This window comes from Notolabrus celidotus, chromosome 21 (genome assembly GCF_009762535.1).
Source record: "Notolabrus celidotus isolate fNotCel1 chromosome 21, fNotCel1.pri, whole genome shotgun sequence".
NCBI classification, from domain to species: Eukaryota; Metazoa; Chordata; class Actinopteri; order Labriformes; family Labridae; genus Notolabrus; species Notolabrus celidotus.
In genome coordinates this window covers 13,854,758-13,874,809 of record NC_048292.1, presented here as the reverse complement: position 1 = coordinate 13,874,809, position 20,052 = coordinate 13,854,758, and the positions used below count along the sequence as shown (strand labels likewise).

At 38.5% G+C, this 20,052-nt stretch overlaps 1 protein-coding gene across 1 annotated transcript in view; it reads right to left on the bottom strand.

Moving 5' to 3' along the window:
* Positions 1-20,052, bottom strand: part of cacna2d1a (calcium channel, voltage-dependent, alpha 2/delta subunit 1a) — a 139,409-nt gene that overhangs the window by 25,820 nt on the left and 93,537 nt on the right. Inside the window, exons 12-25 of the mRNA XM_034673988.1 lie at positions 19,020-19,124; positions 18,846-18,924; positions 16,760-16,809; positions 16,545-16,634; positions 13,988-14,077; positions 13,278-13,361; positions 13,111-13,185; positions 9,528-9,599; positions 9,320-9,391; positions 9,158-9,219; positions 8,574-8,650; positions 4,118-4,126; positions 1,769-1,829; positions 1,569-1,675 (exon numbers count right to left, since the gene is read on the bottom strand). Coding sequence (XP_034529879.1) covers positions 1,569-1,675; positions 1,769-1,829; positions 4,118-4,126; positions 8,574-8,650; positions 9,158-9,219; positions 9,320-9,391; positions 9,528-9,599; positions 13,111-13,185; positions 13,278-13,361; positions 13,988-14,077; positions 16,545-16,634; positions 16,760-16,809; positions 18,846-18,924; positions 19,020-19,124 — 1,033 coding nt within the window. The remainder of the gene's footprint in view (positions 1-1,568; positions 1,676-1,768; positions 1,830-4,117; positions 4,127-8,573; positions 8,651-9,157; positions 9,220-9,319; positions 9,392-9,527; positions 9,600-13,110; positions 13,186-13,277; positions 13,362-13,987; positions 14,078-16,544; positions 16,635-16,759; positions 16,810-18,845; positions 18,925-19,019; positions 19,125-20,052) is intronic.

Here is a 20,052-nt window from a genome sequence, read left to right as displayed (position 1 = left end):
GGGCCCTTTTCTTTTACTCATGCATATCAATGAGTGTATGCACCAATGGCTGTGATGCTAATGCATTGGTCAGATGTTTGGGAGAAGGTCCACCAGCCCCTGATTTGTGTTTTATTGCTCCGCTCATGCTCCTGGCTTGACGTGTCCTGCTCTTTCTCACAAACACACAGTAATTGGATGAGGTCGAGCGGGTATAGGTGGGGTGTGGAAGGCACATTATTGGTGAATACTGTGTGTGTGTGTGCGAGAGCGCGTGTGTCACATCTAAGCCGCCGTGCCTCACACATGTGCACCCAGGCGTGTGATGGTCAGACTTTTAGAGTTAGCATCAAATGGGTAACACGGACACAGGGGGTTCCACATCACAAAGCTTTGCCTGGTCATGCACACCAAAAGCATCCAGCCAGACGTTGCATTTCACTCCAATGAGAGACCTCTGGGGGATTGGTTTCCATTGGTGCTTTTCCATTAAATGTTCAATGCACACCCTCTAATGCCAAGCCAGATGGTTGAGATTCATTCTAGGGCAAATACCAACAAACTTTGCAGCTCTTTGAGATGTAAATAGGAGTCTGTGAGGAGTATGATGCTCACGTGTGCTACAGACAGTACAGTAAGATCAACTGGAGAAGCTTTGATTCTCAAGGAAAATGTAATAGTTGATGGCACCAAGACAAGATGAGGCATTTCAGAGAACATTTCCTTCCTGTTAAGATACTCACACATAATTTCTGTAGCACAAGAAGCTCAAGTGGCCTTGTGTCCAAAATGTATCAGTTTATGTTAAAGTCTGCATACAGACCCTTGGCATTAGATGGATTATGGAGAGCAGATATCCCGGATCTTGACCCAGCTTTTGATTGGGATAAAGTCTGGGCAAACATTATATTGACATCTAGAAACCCAGACCATCAACAAGTACATTATAACTTTGTTCACAGAGTTTACTTAACACCAAGGAAGCTTTGTTCAATGAAAGTGATTTCTGACCCTACCTGCACTTTGTGCTTTGAGAACGCCTCTGGTACTTTTGCACACATGTTTTGGGAATGCCCTCCGGTGGCCAGTTTTTGGGAGATGCTTTCCTCCAATCTAGCTAAGATGTTTGAGATCAAGATACCGCTTTCGCCGGCTACACTTGTTTTAAATTATCTTGCTAATACAGGCTTAACAATTAATAAAAAAAAAAGGTGATACTAGCTGGTCTCACAGCAGCGAAAAAGCTAATTACAATGTGCTGGAAACCCCTGCATGTACTTTCCTTTCGAGTATGGGTTCTAACGTACTTAGATATCGTGTACCTTGAACTCTCAACAGCCAGAGTTCACGGGGCGAAAGATGCAAATATAGAGACTTGGCAAATGATTTCTACGAAACTCAAAAACCTTCTACATTGATTATGTTGATATATGGTGGCCTAGAATGGGGGTGGGGGGAGGGATGAGGTTTTGGGCTTCATTTTCTTATCATTGTCATTTATTAATATTGTTTTATTATAATGACTATGGTTTGTTTTTGTTCTTCTCCCCTTATTTGTATGAGGCTAACAAAAAAAAAAAGATACTCACACATGGGGTTGTTTGGAGTCTTGATGTCGATGTAATCGTTGAACTCCATGAGGAACTCTGTGTTGTTTGTGTTCTTGTCTGGTGGCTTTAGGTCCTTACAGTACACCCTGCGTGACATAACAAGACATACAAATCAATGTAAGCAACACACAAAAAGAAGAATCAGAAGGTTGAAAATTACCATTTTTGTGTCCACTCACCTTGGTGCAATAAATGTGTAGCCGTATTCATCAAACTTGTCCACCAGCAGGCTTTCAGAAACTGGAGAAAGGTGAGGAGTATTAAATATATTGCAGATGTACAACAGAGTATTTAGGCCACAGTATAGAAGAACATGGAGATTTCCAAAATGGAGTTGAACATTTATGACAAAAAAGTCATAATTTTAGTCTACGGTTAGCGCATGTCTTATTTTGAAGGCGTAGATCTGAAGAGCAGCAAGCCTTCTGCACTAAGATGAGGGACGTGGGGCATCTTGTGATGTTAAACTTTAGTACATTTTCTGTAAACAACTGAATATTCAATCTTTTAGTGCCTCACGACCACACTGAACCTGAGTCTATTCTGCTGAAGGGTAGGCTGTGCACACTACTGCAACCAGTGTTTGACCTCAGCTATCGAGTTTAACTTCATATGATTATTCATGTTCCACTTTTTAATACAGGTAACTCTCTGCCCTTCTCATGGCCCCTGTATGTCATCTTACATATGGATTAACTATAGCAGGTCTTCATCAATCTTTCTCAAAAAACACAACTTTGTTCCTGAAAATGTACAGCTTTATAGTCATAAATTAACGACTTCGGTCTTGTTAATTTGCAGCTTATTCTCAAAAAATCACACTTCTTATTCCATTAATATCATGTCATAAATCTCCTTAATTTACAACTTAAATCTTTTAAATCAGGGGTGTCAAACATGCGGCCCGCGGGCCAAAACCGGCCCGCCAGAGGTTCAAATCCGGCCCGCGGAACGACTTTGCAAAGTGAAAAAATGACAGAGAAGACATTAACTGCAATTTTTCAATAAAAGTAACTAATACTTCAAATGTGTCCTCTGGGGGTCGATTCATAAAGACTTTTTAGAGCACTATAAGATGATCCACTAACTACTAACACTAGCCCTACACCCCTGCATACAACACTGTCCAGCAAGCTAACTGTTCATGATGGAGCTGAGGGGTCCAAAATAATCAACTTTACCTTGTTCATTATTATAACCTCTGTTCTTTTGCAGTAAACATTACACTGTGTGTGTCAGGTGTATGGGTAACCTGTGTGTTTGGTGTGTTCACAGCAGGTTTCAGGGCTTAAAGAGTTAAATATTCAGCCCACTATGAGACTCATCGTGAAAAAAGAAAGATAGTTCATTAAATGAGAACATTTTCAGAATGTATTTGTCATTATTTATAGGTTATTATATTATGATTTTACTGGTCTGGCCCACTTCAGATCCATTTGGGCTGTATGTGGCCCCTGAACTGAAATGAGTTTGACACCCCTGTTTTAAATGAATAGTTCCAAATTTGCAACTTTATTCTCATATAGAAGCAATTAAGTCTTCTAAATGTATAACCTTATTTTCATAAAATTGCGATTTTATTTTCATAAAATTACGTCTTAAATGTTCTTAATTTACAGCTTTAATCTTGTACATTTAAGACTTTATTGTCATAAATGTACAACTTTAGTCATGTTAATTTACAGCTTTAATCTTGCAAATGTATGACAATATTCTTGAACAATATGACCATATCTTACAAAATTACTCCTCAAAAATTCCGATTTTATTCTCAAAATATTATGTCTGAAGTCTCAGCTTTAATGTTGTAGATTAACAGCATAATCTTGTAAATTCAAGAGACTTCAGTCTCATAAATTAACTGCTTTAGTCTTGTTCATTTGCAGCTTTAAACTCGTAGATTTATGACATTATTCTCGGAAAACTTTGCTTTCTATACTATTAATATTATTATGTCTTAAATCTCTTTAATATACCACTTCAATCTTGTGAATTACCAAACATTTTTAATGTAAATGTATGCCTTTATTCTTGTAATATTTTGTTTCTAATATTGTAACTTTACAACTTTATTTCTGTAATATTACAACTTTATTCACAAAATCTCAATTGTTCCATCCTTAATGTGTTGCTAAGCCATAGTTGTAGAAATGACAATGATCTGCTCTGCAGAATGTAACCCCATTTTGTGTTTGATATGTAACATTTCATTGATATAGAGGATTCCTGCAGGGACCAAAAACTTAAATGAGATGCCAATGTAAAGAAAATCATCATCACCTAATACCTCCTTAAAAAGCATTTTCATTTTTTGATGTTATAAGTTAAGAACTTCAGAAAGTTAGGAGTTTGTTCTTAAGAAGAGAAAAAGTCTAAATGTGAAGAATCGTCTTGAACAGAAGAGTGAAAATCAGGTTTACAGAAGAAGGATCATCACAGTAGACTTTGCCAGACATGCTGGGCAAAGGAGTGACAAGGCTCAAGAACAGGAGGAGAGAGATGAAAGTAAAAAGGAAAAAAATACTTGCCATTTTCCCCTGGAGTGGAAAAAAATCCCAGCAGAGAGAAAGTGAGGAATCATCCCCCCGGGGAGGAAAAGACGAGAGGGAACAGAAAGGGGAAAGAGAAGGGACAGGGTAAAACCACAGGGGTCAAAGGTCACACAATATTTTATTCACAGAGCGAGCCCTGAATAGAAATATTGCATTCCCAACAAAAGGTTTTAGGCCTTTGGATGGAAATGGAGATGATGCTGATGGAGAACACGACTAGAGGCTTCACATGTGGTCAGAGCTCATGATGTGGATGTGTTTTTAGCATTAGTATTAGCATTCTTCTGGTGATCTGATAATCTGTGGAGTTACTGCACTGTACGGTAAATTTGCACTACAATACTGCACATTAACCACAGCTTATACCTTAAAAGTCCCTTTGACATTCTCCACAGTGGATTATACTACACAGAGACATTTCTCATGACGTCGTGGGCTTCTCCTCGTCCTCTTCTGGTGGTCATGATTGGGAAATAATTGCGCCCATGTGCTTTTTCTTTGATATTCAGTCAGCACTTTCTAATCCAACAAAGTATCTCGTAATGATGGATCGCAGGGAGATTTGGGGAGCGACAAGCTGCTTATTTTTGGTGCTCTCATGCATGCCTTTTCACACTCATGATGACATTTCTGCCAGTTTTGTGAATATTCTCGCGTAGAGCTGAATAAATATTGTGTCGAGGACAAGTCTGAGTGGACGAATCAAAACCACACATTAAAACATGCAAGACTGACTTACAAATGTATGGTAATTACGTACACATTGGAACTGGATACATGGTATAAAAAGACATATAGAAGACACGAATGAGGCTTCAGTTTCAGTTGATCCACAGAGCTTACATTCAAGGACCACAAAGGAGACGAAAGTGATGACAAAGCACACAGAGCGACGAAGAGGAGATGCAGCTTTGTGTGTCAAAAGAGGTCCTGCCTCTCATTAGGAGTTATTAAACATGGTTGTAAAACACAAAGTGAGTCAAAAAGGGAGAAAACCAAAGAAAAACAAAAAAGAAAAGCACCAACTCATGTTCAGGGCTCGGACTCACAGCTTTCTCCTTTATGGGATCACCTTAAAATAATGCAAACATCCTGTCGTCTGTTCTGTTCGGCTACAGCAGGTTAGTGCCAAAACCACATCAGAGGGCAGTCAGAACAGGTGGGGGTCGAACACGTACTCGCGCACGCACACACCCCCCTTACACACACAGGCCATCTGTGACACGATGTGTGGGCATTGCGTTGCATGCGAAGCACTGCTTGTGAGCGCAGACGCCGGCTTGATTCAGTGTTACAGAGTCGTCAGTAATAATCAGGAGCCATTAAGGGAAGAGAAACAGATGATGAAAACAAAATGCTTCTGTGTGTGTGTTTGTGTGTGTGTGTGTGTGTGTGTGTGTGTGTGTGTGTGTGTGTGTGTGTGTGTGTGTGTGTGTGTGTGTGTGTGTGAGACGCTGCTTTAATTACAGAGAAGGTATAGATCAAGAGACTAAACATACTGTACTTCAATATCCAGGTTAGTAAAAAGTACCCTGTAGTCTTCATTAAAGCCCCAGTAGGGAGGTTTTAGCCAGTTATGAAACATACTGATCCTAACAGTTATGCCTCTTTGTGACCTTAAATAAGCAAACAAGACCATGTCTCACAAGATCAAAGATTCCTTCATTGTAATTTTGAATGCATAACTGCCATGAGGGTGTGGGGTCATTCATGTCAGTGAATAACATGTAAAGTCAATGCAAAGATGCGGGTACACGTGCGTTCTTGTCAGGCAACGTAAATGATGCAAATTATACACAGTAGGTGCATTTCGACCAAGCCGAACTAGCCCCCTGAACTACTTTCCCTGGAACTAAAAGGTTCCTCTGCCCCCATTGCTGTCTGTGTTTTGACCGCAGGCTGAAGACTCGGGTAGATTGTGCAAATCAGGCCAGTGACGTATGGGGAAAAAAAATTATATCAAATAATATTTTGAAATCTTAATAAAAAACTAAACTAGTATGCATTCCCAGGAACTCCCTCTGTGTTTCAACAACTGTGCAAACGCCACAAACATTGAACATTCAACCGAAAGTCCCAAGACCTTTGAAAAGTACTACCCCCTAAGTAGGGGCTTTTCAGGGGGGAGATTATCTACCCCTGAACTAAATTTAGACCCTGGTTCCTCCGGTATAAACGCAGGTAGTTCTGGGGTAAAGTCCCTAGTTCCGGGGTAAAGTTCCTGCGGTCAAAAAAAAGCCTATGAATTAAGCAAATTAGCTTATTTGCAAGGGTTGATGAATCTGAACCTGAAATTCAAATCTTGGCCACTTGCGCACACAAGATTTTGACGCGCCAATCGAGCAAGTTACTGTGACCATAGAATGAAATCAAGACGCACTCCGACAAGATGGAATATTCCTTCATTGTAATTTTGAATGCCTGTAAATGCCGTGAGGGGGTAGGTGTCAAACCAGATGATTGACAGCTTCATGTGGCGTTCACATAAAAACGGGAATTAGATAATTTGTGCGTGAGTTACATGTGAAGTCAATGTAAAGACACAAGTACACGTGAGTTCATGTCAGGCCAATGCGAATGACACAAATTATACATACCAATGAAGTGAGTTACCTTATTTAAAGGGTTGAAAACTCTGAAGCTGAAACTTGTCTACTTGGCAAATCGCATACGCACGATTTTGATGCACAGATTGAGCGAGTTATTACACGGATTAAGTGAGTAAACAAAAAACACAGGAGGTTCGAATTTGCACGAATGAAGCGATTTTTTGCGTTACGTGTGAATGCAACAACCAATTGTGTGATATATGTTTTAAAAGAATGCAGAATGAGATTTCTCATCAGAAAAACAAAATCTCACACATGTAGAGGACAAGATCAGAAGGAGGGATGAGGAAGGTAACAATTTGTCAACAGGGAGCACCAAAGTCAAAATTGATACTGGCAGAGTAAGAAAAATATTGCTTGTGACAGGCAGAAACCTTGTATCTCCATATTTCATTATTAATTCAATTTTTCAAAAAGTTACGTTTTTGGTCATCCTTAGCGCCTGTCAGTGGGAGTTACAAAATTTTGTTTTTTTATTAAAACTCCTAAGAAGAGTTCTCAACTACAGCAGTTCGAAAAAACAGGGACTTTTTTTTTATTGTGTCATAATTTGATAGTGTTTGTTTTTAATGCTGAAACTGCTGAGGGGGTAAGAGTTAGATGAAGTGATAGCAAGCTGCTGAAATAGCCCTTTTTTTTTACATTTACATTGTAAATGACTCTGACTTAGACTCAATTTTGAACCCCAGGGACTCATGACTAAACCTTTACTTGAGTTTTCATGACTCAGCCATGACACCGGCTTACAGTAAGCATGATCAGCAAAGAGATAAAAGGTACTGATTTGTCCAGAGGGGGCGCCAAAGTGTTCAAAGTTGTTTACTCTCTGTTTTTGAGTTCACAGGTTTCAAAGAGTTCAGCAGCACAGTAACAACCACTTAAGTGCAGAGTTCATATGAAAGCTTTTATTTGTTTATCCTCTGGGTCTTGGATTTCAATATGTTGCTCATAAACTCAGCCTCCAAGCCATACATTCACATCTCAGATAGAGGACTGGAACAATCGTACAGCATCCCTTTGCCTTGTTTGTGATGAATTGAACTCTAAGTGGATGAAAAGTAGGCTGGGATAGATTACGTGTGTCCAAGTTATGAGGTCTACGAGCTGACTGTGGATTAGAAATGGGACACTGTGACTTTAAATGTGTTGCATGCTTTTAAATAAAAGTATAGTACTGATGAGTGACTGTAAAACAGCTCCAAACATACAATTAGCAAACATATAAACAGTTTATATTTCCATCTACACACACACACACACACACACACACACACACACACACACACACACACACACACACACATGCACTATAACACTATCCTTTGAGCAACATTATGAGTCAGTCACATCGTCTACTCGTAGAAAAACATGGAGATAGTATAAGGTGCAACACATATCTAACATTTGATTCAATGAATTGCATCCAATGGGCTTTAACTCTCACACACACACACTCATACACACACATATATACACATACACACACACACAGAGTGAGGTATTTAGTTGTAAATTAATTCACGAGTGCTACGAGTGTGAAAGACGACACTGGAGCCACTCGTCCCGCTGTCTGGCAACGAAATCTCAAACAGCGCCACAACTTGAGGGTTTCGATATGTGAAGCGAGGGCATGCAGTGAAGGAAGGGAGGAGGGGTGTATATGTATATGTATATGTATATGTATATGTATATGTATATGTATATGTACATGTGATGGATAGAAACCATTAGCTGTGGGTGTCATTGCCTTACATGGAGGGAAATGACGACAAGAGAACATAAGCAAGAAAAGAAGAGAATGAGCTGATTTAAAGGGCACTTACATTTTGCTTGGGTGATTGTGTCACTGATAGTAGTTTGGATGAAATGCATACTGGACTCTGGAAGCACCAAGGCGAGGCTGAGGAAGACATACAGATACAGAAATCTCAATATTTGAAAGAAAGATGAATTTTTTTTTTTGCATAAACGTATCTTGTAATAAAACATGTCACTTTTTCAAATATTTAATTAGAAAATGATGTATTCTTCATAATTCTGTTAGTCTTTTCATTCCATTATCAAATTAACATGTCATTAAGTGTTTGCATACAATCTTGCTCAACTGACCCAGCTCACACGCAAAAACACACATTGTAAGAGAGGAATTCATTAAAGCTTCGTAACAGATCTTTCAGTCAGTCCTGCTAAGTGTTTTATAGCAACAGGTCGGCCTCTCATTGCTCCACCTCGAACACTTTAAACTGTGCCTGGACTTTGTCCTCAACTCAAGACCGCCATCCAGCTTCAGGACAGATGAGAACAAAATGCTTTTATGCAATTATAAGGAGCATTTTGCAAACTGTATCAGAGCAAACTCACTCTTGGCGCAGGTTTTGTTAAAAAAAAAGTTGTTTCAGATATTTACCTGTAATCTGTCCCCTTCACTGGCGCGAAGGTGTACGTCCTCTGACCTAAATCAATGTATCGCTTTGAGGGCAAAATTTGGTCAGAGCATGAGTACAAAACATATCAAAGCAAATGTGTTAATAATTGCTGTGAACTCCACATCCTTCTCTTTTAAGATTACCTCATCTTGTGATTTTACTAAAGTAGAAATTGTGTAATTCCCTGTCATGCCGTCGATCATTTCTCTTCTTATCTGTGAACCAAAAACCAAAAATAAATTAATTAGTTAATTACAAAAGGAAACGAATAATCCAGTCAGATAATATGACTCATTTGGATCTGACATTAGCTCATGGAATCGTACAGGTGGAGTAATCTATTTTCCAAACCTCCACTTTGATCTCGTTCTCCAGCTCTGCATCCAGGAAGTCCAGCGTTACAGGTTCATGAAACTTGGCAGTCTACATGGAAATGCAAGCAATCATTCCTTAGTACATACTGCAATTTATAATTCAGGGAAGCTTCAAGTACAAAGGGGAAACATGGAGCAGTAAACATCAGTTGTTGATCTTGTGTTTCCAGAGGAGATTGCGATACATACGTTTTTGTAGCGGGGAATAGGGAACATATTATGGTCTAATTTGTCTGTCAGCGCTGACTTTCGAGGGTTGTAATCCTCTGTGACCAATGTGTGCATGCATAATTTACAAGAAGAGCACATTTCTCAAAGGCCGATGAAAAACATCTTGCCATGTTTCAGCAAACAACACTCTGGACATTTTACAATGAGAGATTCAAAGTCAGCCAAATGACACAAACAAAGGAGGTGTGGTAACTGAGGCAAACATATCGAATGCTGCAGAGATGCTGTTTAATGTTAGCTTAATCTTACTACTTTCAGGGAAGTAGAGATAAAGGAGAAAAGGCATTTGACATATTTAAAGGGCCTGTTTCCACCAGGTGCATCCATAGTGGAATGCTCACAAGAGGGCAGTTCTCAGTGCAGGTGTAAACTCACCCAATTTTCTTCAATGAGCGTTCTAATCAAACCACTCAGACCTCATCTTGTGACAGTCTGGGCTGCATAAGCCTGCAGTCTTTCAGAAGTGTGTATGCTAATATGTTCTGGGCCACAATGAAAGACTGTTCAGTCTCTGTACTCAGGGCAGGGACCATATTGAGTGACAGAATGCTTGCCTGTCAGTCTTGCCAAATTTGATTCTTCTCTGCTGTGCTTTCATGGAACTCTTTTAATTGGATTACCCAGAGCATCATTTCCAGCATTGAAAATGTAACGTATGTGCTGGAGCAGGGTTTAAATGAATATACAGGACAAGTCAAATCCTTTTTGAATCAGTAAGAGATAGAGAAGGGCAAAAACAGCACCTGGAGATGGCTAAGGGTAAGGGTTAGAGTTAGCATACAACCTTTTATCATAGTTTGTAAAATTAAAGATAAAACATGACACATATGGTAACATTGTGGAATTTTGAATACCATTTGAATGTGGGTGTAGTTTTCATACAAGTCATCAAGGGCCTGTGTCCACTGACAGCATTTTCTGCACTGGCAGTGCCTAACACATCAATTTCAGGGTGCTTTCCACCTACGCTTGCTGTTTCTAAGTTATGAAAGTTGTCATACTGCACTTAGCAGTAACAAGGATGTCTTTTTTCTGTTGCTCAGATGTGCATTAAAGGGGATTTTATTGAGATAGCATAAAAACAATGGAAAGGAATTGTATCCTGGCATTTGCGGTAGCTTTAGAACAGGAAACACTTGGATTGGTTTTTCTCCCCCATTGTTGTAGAAAAAATTGACATAAGAAGTACTACCCTACGCAATTTTGATTGGCTATGGTGATGTGGCACCTACAAGCTAGGCAGTGTTCAAAAAGTTGAACTATTTTCAACCAAAAGCAACAGAACATTACTGCTGCTCAACAGCAATTTTGCTGAAGTACACTAAAAACACAAAAAACACTGAATTGAATTGGTTTTGACTTCATTCTTGCTGAATTTGATTCTTGTCTGCTGTGCTTTTGAGGAACTCTTTTAATTAAAATGTCACCACTTTTAACACTGCTGCTGCCATCATGGTTTAAGTTTCTGTGAAGCAATCGCTTGTTGCTAGCACTGCTAGACAGGATCCAATAAGCAAGTATCCATGTTGTTTAGACTCCCGAATTAGCATGCAAACCGAAACCAGCGTTCTGGCCACATTGTTTACCAATAGGGTGCTAACAGAAACTAATGGTTTTACCCAACCCTATGGTCTATGGCAGGGGTTCCCAAACTTTTCAGCCCACGACCCCCAAAACATAGGTGCCAAATACACGTGACCCCTACTGTCCCTCAAAGTGATTTAATGTGGCTTCATTTATCTGGTCTGCAGAAAATTAGCCTACCTATATGAGCATGTGTCTGTGTCTTCTATGCTGTCATGAATTAACCTACTGCTGCTGATGCTTTTGATAATTCACTGTTCACTATAACTACTCAGGAGTCATCTGGCAAAAAGAAAGGCACATTACATTTTCTATTTTCAAGGTTTTATTTCAAGGTTAGCTCCTATTTATGTTGGGGTTTTTTAAAAGTATAATCGGTAAAATCGACTATTTTTAGCCTAATTTAAAAAAGAGACACTGGAAGACATCTCACGACCCCAGGGGGTCCCGACCCACACTTTGGGAACCCCTGGTCTATGGTGTCAACAAGCAGAAGCAAAATGTGCCAGAACACTTATCTGAATATTGATTTGACTTTAAGTGTGGTCAGTTTGCCTCTGGCCAGGGTGTAAAATGAACACCCGCCAAGCGCCAATGGCGGGTAAAAAAATCTGTTTGGCTTGTAAAGCAAAAACACACCCGCCAGTGGCCGATGGAAAATTTGTATTGCATGTGAGGTTTTGTTTTCATACTTTCGCCCATTTCTGCCGGCTGTCAGGCTATTTTGACCCTCGTGGCGCGCTGTACTTGTGTTGTGATTTGGTACGTTGGGAATGGCGTGACGTCAGCTACTGGAGTTCTATTCATTCCCTTTGCTTGAAGAAGCAAGTTGGGAAGAGCGTTTCGAGGAAGATGTGGCGACACATTCCCGGCGTGAAGCCACTACAAACAAAAAGAGTGAACAAAGAGGCAGGAGACGATCAAGAAGAGGAACAGACAGCTAAACGGAGTAAGTATAACCTAATAAAATAGTAATAATCTAATATTATCTGTACATAACTGTATTCTTTAACTGATGCTTAAGTTGGATTTTCATAATAAAAACGTATGGTAATTATTCTAAATCAAATAAGGCATGATTTTTTTATTTGGCAGGTGAAAAATCTTCTTGGCAGGTAGATTTTTGGAGGTCACTAGCCAATGGCAGATGAGGTAAAAAGTAAATTTTACGCCCTGCCTCTGGCATTGCTCATGTTAGTGAAAGTTAATAACCGTTGTCAAGGGGCTCTGACCAATCAGAATCAAGCATCTTACACAGCCAGAAGATCAATAAGAAAGCTGAGTAATAATACCTCTTAACATAACATTTGTATTCCTATTTTTAGCACCTTTGTGTACCTTTATAAACAGGCTGTACTAATTAACTCCTCATATCAAAAGCAGCACCGGGGGTAATGTCATCACAGTCTTCGTCACAGTTTTTATAAATCGATTGAATTTTACAATGAAACTGATGAACATGCTAAATTACTTTAAGAGCGGTAAAGTGAAATTTACCCCAAATGTCTTCTTGGGCCACATGTGTGTATGGATTTTATTAATTAGACCACTCAAGATGCGTATAAATACCAGGTGTAAACAGGCCCTGTGTGTTAATAGCTTGTTGTATTCCCAATCAGGAATGTTGTGTCTCTGTTGTCAGTTAGAACATTGTTAATGAGTAAATAATGGGTTTTGCAAAGCATCTAAATATTAGGAACACCAGCTGGGGTGGAAAATGATTGTAATTTCGTAATCTGGCCTACCAGGGGCTGGAGATTAGGGTGGAGGAGCACATATCCATTCGGGTCGATGGCGAAATAGTAGCCATTTGGTCCAAACTACAAGGAGAAAGGAAAAGAAGAGGGAGTGAAACACAGGTGGGATATCTGACATCTACTGTACAAATAACTGCTTTTGTATGTGTTCTTACAGTGAAACGAGGCGTCAGTCTCTTGATATCGTCAAGGGAGACATCAATCGCCATAACACCCAAGATGAGCTGGTTTTGAGATTTCTAAAAGAGAAAAACACAGAGGGGAGAAAAAAAGGAGGAAGTCAGTGTGTAGAAGGAGTCACTGTATGAGTCCTGTTGTTCTTTCTGGATGAGTCAAGTCCCTCAGCGCACTCTGAAGGATTTCAAGGAAATGGGGTGCAACAGAAATCTGGACAGCCTCATTCCCAACAGCTTTACATGCCGCCATGAGTCACTGACAAGGCATTTCCAGCCTTTACTTTCTAGCCGCTGCCGAGGTTACCCCGAGTCCTTCGAGGTAGACATGCAAACTCATCTTGAAGCACTTAGCTACCGGATCATTTGTCTCTGTGATCCGCAGGTTTGATCTCTTTTTGATATCTGCTTTATGACATCTTCCTGCGGAGGCTCGTGGGAGGGCTTTAAGGGACCTCAGCGTCAACAAAGGATACAAAAAAAGCCACACAAAAAGAGAAGGATGAAAGGAAAAGGATGAGAGGATAATTGAGAGTAATCATGTTGGATGTTAGTTTTGTTAGTCTGGTAACCATTATGGTGTGTCATGAAACCGCAGACCTACATTCTCCCATGGGGTCAAAGTGTCAGACATACTGTAAATTCTGTCAGTAAATCACTCGTTAATAAGATGGATGGATAGATGACAGAACCTGGGAGTTGGGTTGTCTTTTGCCTACTTTTGAGCCCGTGTGGGTTTTGTTGAAGACAGGCAGAGTTCCAGTGATCACCAGGCCGAGCTCCTACGGATGAAACACACAACATATTGAATAAACATTAGGTTCGGAGGTTAACTGGTTTTGCATGCTGGAGTAAAGTTCTCATTTATTATTTTCAGTACAATTTTCATTTTATTTAAAGCTCCTGTGAGAAGTTTTGAAGAGACTGATTTTAACAGTGATGCATCTTCATGTCCTCTAAAAAGAAACAAGACCATTAGCAAAAAAAACAGGACAATTTCTAAAATGTAACTTTTAATGACAGTAACCTTTACAAGGGGCAGCAGTCAGATAAGGCAGTTTACCTTTCTTTCACTGTTCTCCCAGCATCCTGAGTTTGATTGGCCTGGCAGATTCCCATTGCCAATAATCCACATTTGGCCAATTTTCTTTATGGTATTTAATTTTTAATCTTTGTGTATAAAACCTATTGATTTCAAGGTGCACTACTTTGGCTCTGCTACAGGTGTGTCTTGCCCTCTAGGTCTGTATTCGTACCTCCCTGTCTCCCCACCAACAACTACTGCTACTTATACTGGTGTATAACTGTATGACTGGTCTGTACAAACATGAACTGTAAAAAAATGCAGTTATCAGAAATAATAGAGTTCATAGTGTGTATACATCTGTAGTAGTTGCTATATGTTATTTCATTTTATTTTATTTTATCCTATCCTATTTTATTTTATTCTATTTTACCTTTATCATTGCTATTATTATTGTTATTATATTTTATACTATGTTAGTACATTGTTGTATTCCCCTGTCCCGTGTTATAAGCTGCTGTAACAAAATAATTTTCCCCAATGGGGGACCAATAAAGTCTATCTATCTATCTATCTATCTATCTATCTATCTATCTATCTATCTATCTATCTATCTATCTATCTAAAAACTCACATTTACATATTTATGTATTGTAATAATTAGTAATGAAGTAGTGTGGGGTTTTCTTTATTAGGTGATTTATGATGAAGAGTGGTAATAAACTGTATCAGTATTGGCCTGTAAAACTGCTCTCAGTTGATCCCTAATAAGAAGTATCACTTTTGTCCACAGGGGACGCCAAATTCTTAAACAGAAAGTTTCCTACTGGAGCTTTAATTCAATGTGGTTTAAGTTGGCACAGACATACAGTAGGTGTTTAAAATTGGCCACTTTTCAACTATTAGTGTTTACTTTTACGCCTTCACTTCAGTAAAAATGTATCTACTTCAACTTAAATACAAAACGTTTGCACTTTTAGCCTCTTTTAGACACAACATGCCACATGTGTCTGATCCCTTTTATTCAAATAAAGCTCCAATGAGTGATGATGTGTTTGCTGATCTTGTGCTGTGCGTGTGTATGTAGGCAGTGCTTTTTGATGAAAAATCTAATTTGACTGTCTTCTAACAGTCAAATAAACTACTCAGTGTGAATCTTTGATTAACCTCCTGTTATGTTGCGGGTCAAATTGACCCTTTTTAAAGTCTATTTTAGGCAATATAAGCCTTTTAAACCAGCTAAATGTAGCATAACAATCTGGGCCGCATGTGAGAGAAGAGGAGTCGTGTTAATTTATCAACATCACTTCTTTAAAACAAACAAAAAAATTTTTTTTAAATAAAATGTAAAACTATTGTATTTCTATTTAGGACTTTCCAATGTACATTAAAAAATGTTTTAACATGAATTTTAATGAAAAACGAGTGAGTTATCATCATTGAACCATGATCTGTGAGAATTAAAGAACACCAATGGACCAAATCTTGATTTAAATAGTCAGTAATGAAGTTAAAAGTTAGATTAAAAAAATTTTGTATTGGGATTTTTTGGGTTCTGACACTTTTGGATAGTTGAATATACCCCGGGTCAAATTGACCCAGGAAAATTATTGCTGTTCCAGAGAGACAAACATAACAGGAGGGTTAAAAATGACCATGTAAAAATTCTAAATTGTGTGCAGATGCTGTTTTTTTTCATAAAATATAATTCAAATATAATTTAAAACCATAAATGTCCCAGAGGAACCAAAATCTTAATCTTCAAAATAAGATGTTTCCCGTAACAAAAGGCAGAGACATTTTTTGGTGATGACAAGGTCAGTAAATTCACAAACGTTGACAGCTTGTTATCAGAGAACAGATGACCACATCCAAACCATTTGGCTGAGTTTACCAGACTGCTCTCTTATCTTCACTGTCGCCTGAAACAGAAGCTCAAGCACCACAGAAACTGATAAAAGCAGCGTTTTTCAAATCAAGTTCATCTGTCTTCACAAACTGGACTGGACCAGAGTTGAAGTTGAGTTTACGAAGGCGTCAAACAGCAACTGTTCAGCATCATTTAGGAAGATTTATCTTTCATTCTTTATCAGACAGAAAACAGGATATGTCTAACTCCTGCAGAGGTTTTTTTTTTTACAGATGTCTCAATCGCTACTCTTTTTTCCCCCCACACGTCTCGCAGTATTCCCTCCCCCTCTTACACCAACTTAACTTGCACCTACCAGAGCATCCAGGTAGACATTGGTCCACTGAACCTGCTTGGCCCTTCTGTCTGCTCTCACCATAGGCCGGCCCAGAACATCCAGATACTCCTGCAAAGAAGGATGAGAGAAGAGCTTTTTATTCACTGCATGCACATCAGGCCTTTCACCACAAGAGGGCACAATTCACCAGGAAGGAAGAGACAAGGTCTGTAGTGTAGGTGGATTTAGGTTACCTGAGTGTTGATCCTGATGGCCCCTATTGATGGGATCTCATAATAGTAACCTGAGAGAAAGATATTACATGAAGTTTACATCCAAAGCTTAGTTTTGACATAATTTTGATATTCCACAGCTTATTTTCAGCTTTTACCCAGAGTAGTAAACAGAAAATAGTTTCAATCCCCTGAGATGTGGAGGGCACGTTATGTATTTAGAAAAAATAAACATATTTAAACTCATCTTGAAATCAACTATTGTCTAAAAGCTGCTAAATATACTACTTTAGCATTGAAAACCCAACAAACTAAAGCATTGAAAGCATCCATACCTTACTACAGGTGTATTTCAACTTTCACATGAACTTAAAGGGGCCATATTGTAGTGTTAAATTATACTCACAATAATTAAAATCTTGGCGAAAGTTAACAAAGGTATTTTTCCCCTAGGGTTTAAAACTTAAATCAAAGGCACAGTATGTAATATGCAGCAGCATTTTGCAGAAGAGACTTGCACCTCACATCCGTAACCTTGAAATCATTTTTGACAGCTACCTTTCTTTTCAACACCACGTCACCCAGCTCACTAAACGGCCTTCTTTCACCTCCAAACATCGCCCGCCTCCGTATATCCCTCTTTCTCTGCGGCAGAAACCCTTATCCACGCATTCATCACATCCTGTTTAGATTGCTGTAAAAGCATGCTGTACGGCACATCATCCAAAGTCCTTGATAAAATGAAATACATTCAGAACTATGCTGCATGCTGCCTCACCTGCACCCGTGACCATATCACCCCCATCCTCCAACATCTTCATTGGCTCCCTGTCCCCTACCGCATACAGCTTAAAATCCTCCTCCTCACCCACACAGCCCTCCACCACCAGGCCCCTTCCTACCTCACTGACCTCCTCCACCATTACACTCCTTCCCATAACTTGCGTACCTCACATGCCAACTTCCTGTCTCCACCTCACAGAACCAAGCACCGACCCTGGGGGGACAGAGCCTTCTCCGTAGCCGCCCCCACCCTCTGGAACTCACTCTCTCCCATATCCAAAACTGCTCTGACCCTTCAGCTTTCAAATCTCTTTTAAAAACTCACCTTTTTAAGGTGAGCTTTTAATTTGTGATTGTACTGTTGTTTTGTTTTGTTTGTGTTCCTTGCTTGTGTTGATTTTAACAGTTGTACAGTGTCTTTGAGTTTCTGAAAAGCGCTATATAAATAAAATGTGTTATTATTATAAGTATGTTTAAATTAGTGTATAATCACTTGAATATAGATATTGTGTTGTTGTGGTTAACTTAAAAACTTAAAATGAGTCCGTTATATCTTCATAGAAGCAGGTCCCCTGGAGGCTGCCATCTTGCACCGCCATGTTTTTACAGTAGCACAGAATGGACAAACTAGTAACATCCCTGTTTTTGTATTTAGTGACTGGCCGTGCAAAATGCACAAATTGGAAGACGAAGACAAGAATTGTTGTTGTGTGCAAAAAAAATTGAGAAGGTAGATTTTGTTGGTGGTAAAAATTTGACCTACAGTATGGAGGATCATACTTAGCTTTCATCATTGGAGCTTCTTGTCCTCAAAGGCCACCATTACTTTACTAACAGAAGGAGTGAGCAAGGTAGCGTTTTACTCTAAATTCTGACTGCTATATATTGCTAGATATTCCTGTTTCTACACACTTTACCTTTAACAGTTAAGAAGTAATATTTAACTTGTGTGAGGAGTTTTTAGCCAGTTCTGAATGAGATTGAAATTACTACTTTATTCTTAAGAAGTTTTGTTTGACAGGTAAGAGACAGGAGGATGAGATTTTCTGTTAGAAAAAAAGCACTCAAAAAAAGTACAGGACAGAAACAGCAAAGAGACTGGAGGTACTGGTTTGTCCACAAGGGGGCGTTAAAAGAGCAGCAAACCAAAAGTTCCTTACAGTATATTTAACTTAGTATTTTTGAACCTCATTTTTTAAAATTATTGTCAAATTTGGACCAAATTTAGACAGTTTCAGATATTATTTTACCTCCTAATCCTAAAGATAAATAGAATAGGTTTTAAGTTTAATTTGGCCTCCACAGCGTCATTTCCAGGTCATACCTTTATTTTTGCAGGCCATCCACTGTATTGGTCCTTTGTCATAGTTGTGTTGACCCACTGAAAATGTGAAGATGCGCACCTGTAAGAAAAAGATAGAGGGAAAGATAGTAAAAAATGAGTATGATGGTGAATATGAAAACAGCTTTATCAGACATCTGGAGTCTGCAGTCCTACCTCTTGTGTCGGGTTGTACTTTTCAAAGATCTCCTCTGCCCGCTCCTCTCCTCCGTCAGTGAAGAGCATGATGATCTTGTTACAGTTTGCTCGTGATACATTCAACTAGGAGACAATTTGAAATTTTTGAAATTTACTTACAATTCAGTCACAGAAAAAAAGAACACATACTTCCCAATTTTTCATCTTAAAGAAACATCCAGGACTGATAGACTGACAACTGATCATTGATTAGATTTCATTATTGTGTCATGTGAAAGCACTTTGTGAAGCCCAAACAGGCTTAGAAACCCATTTTATTAAGACAGTGACCATAAAAAAAGGATGAAAAATATATTAAAATAATATCAAAAGATTTTTCTTCCAGGCTCTGTAAACAAAAGTAAAAATATTAAAACTAAACAGCCATTCCATCTTCAGTGCTCAGACAATCTAGGATTGTAAAAACACATTGAAACTCAAATTGAATTCCTTTATCCTCTTTTAACTCTTTTTTAAAAACACATTATTATACAAGTGCTTTTACAGGAGATGCTTTCCAAGCGTATTTCAATCCTCCAAACGCTGATTTTATTCCATTTCAGAAAGGATCAAAGGCATTTTTCTTAGTCTCTTTGATCCTTTTGATTGTTTTAGCCTCTTATCTTTACCTGTAAGATGTTTAATTTTATTTCCTTTTATCCATTTGTTATTTTTTAAGCCTTTTGATGTAGTTTTATTTCTTTTCATATTGTTTAATTTATTTTATATTTGGTCCTCTTACACTTTTTATCTTATTTTGTTTCTAGAAATTCCTCACATTTCTCTTTTATTCTCTTTTATTATTTTTCTCATTTGTACAACACTTTTTAACCCTCTTTTTAAAAGTGCTATGTAAATAAATTTTATTTTTATTATCATTATTATCATCATCATTATTATTATTATTATTATTATTATTATTATTATTATTATTATTATTATTATTATTACTCTAAAGCATTCTGATGTCAACATAAATGACAATAACTTGTAATACCACCAACAACAACCA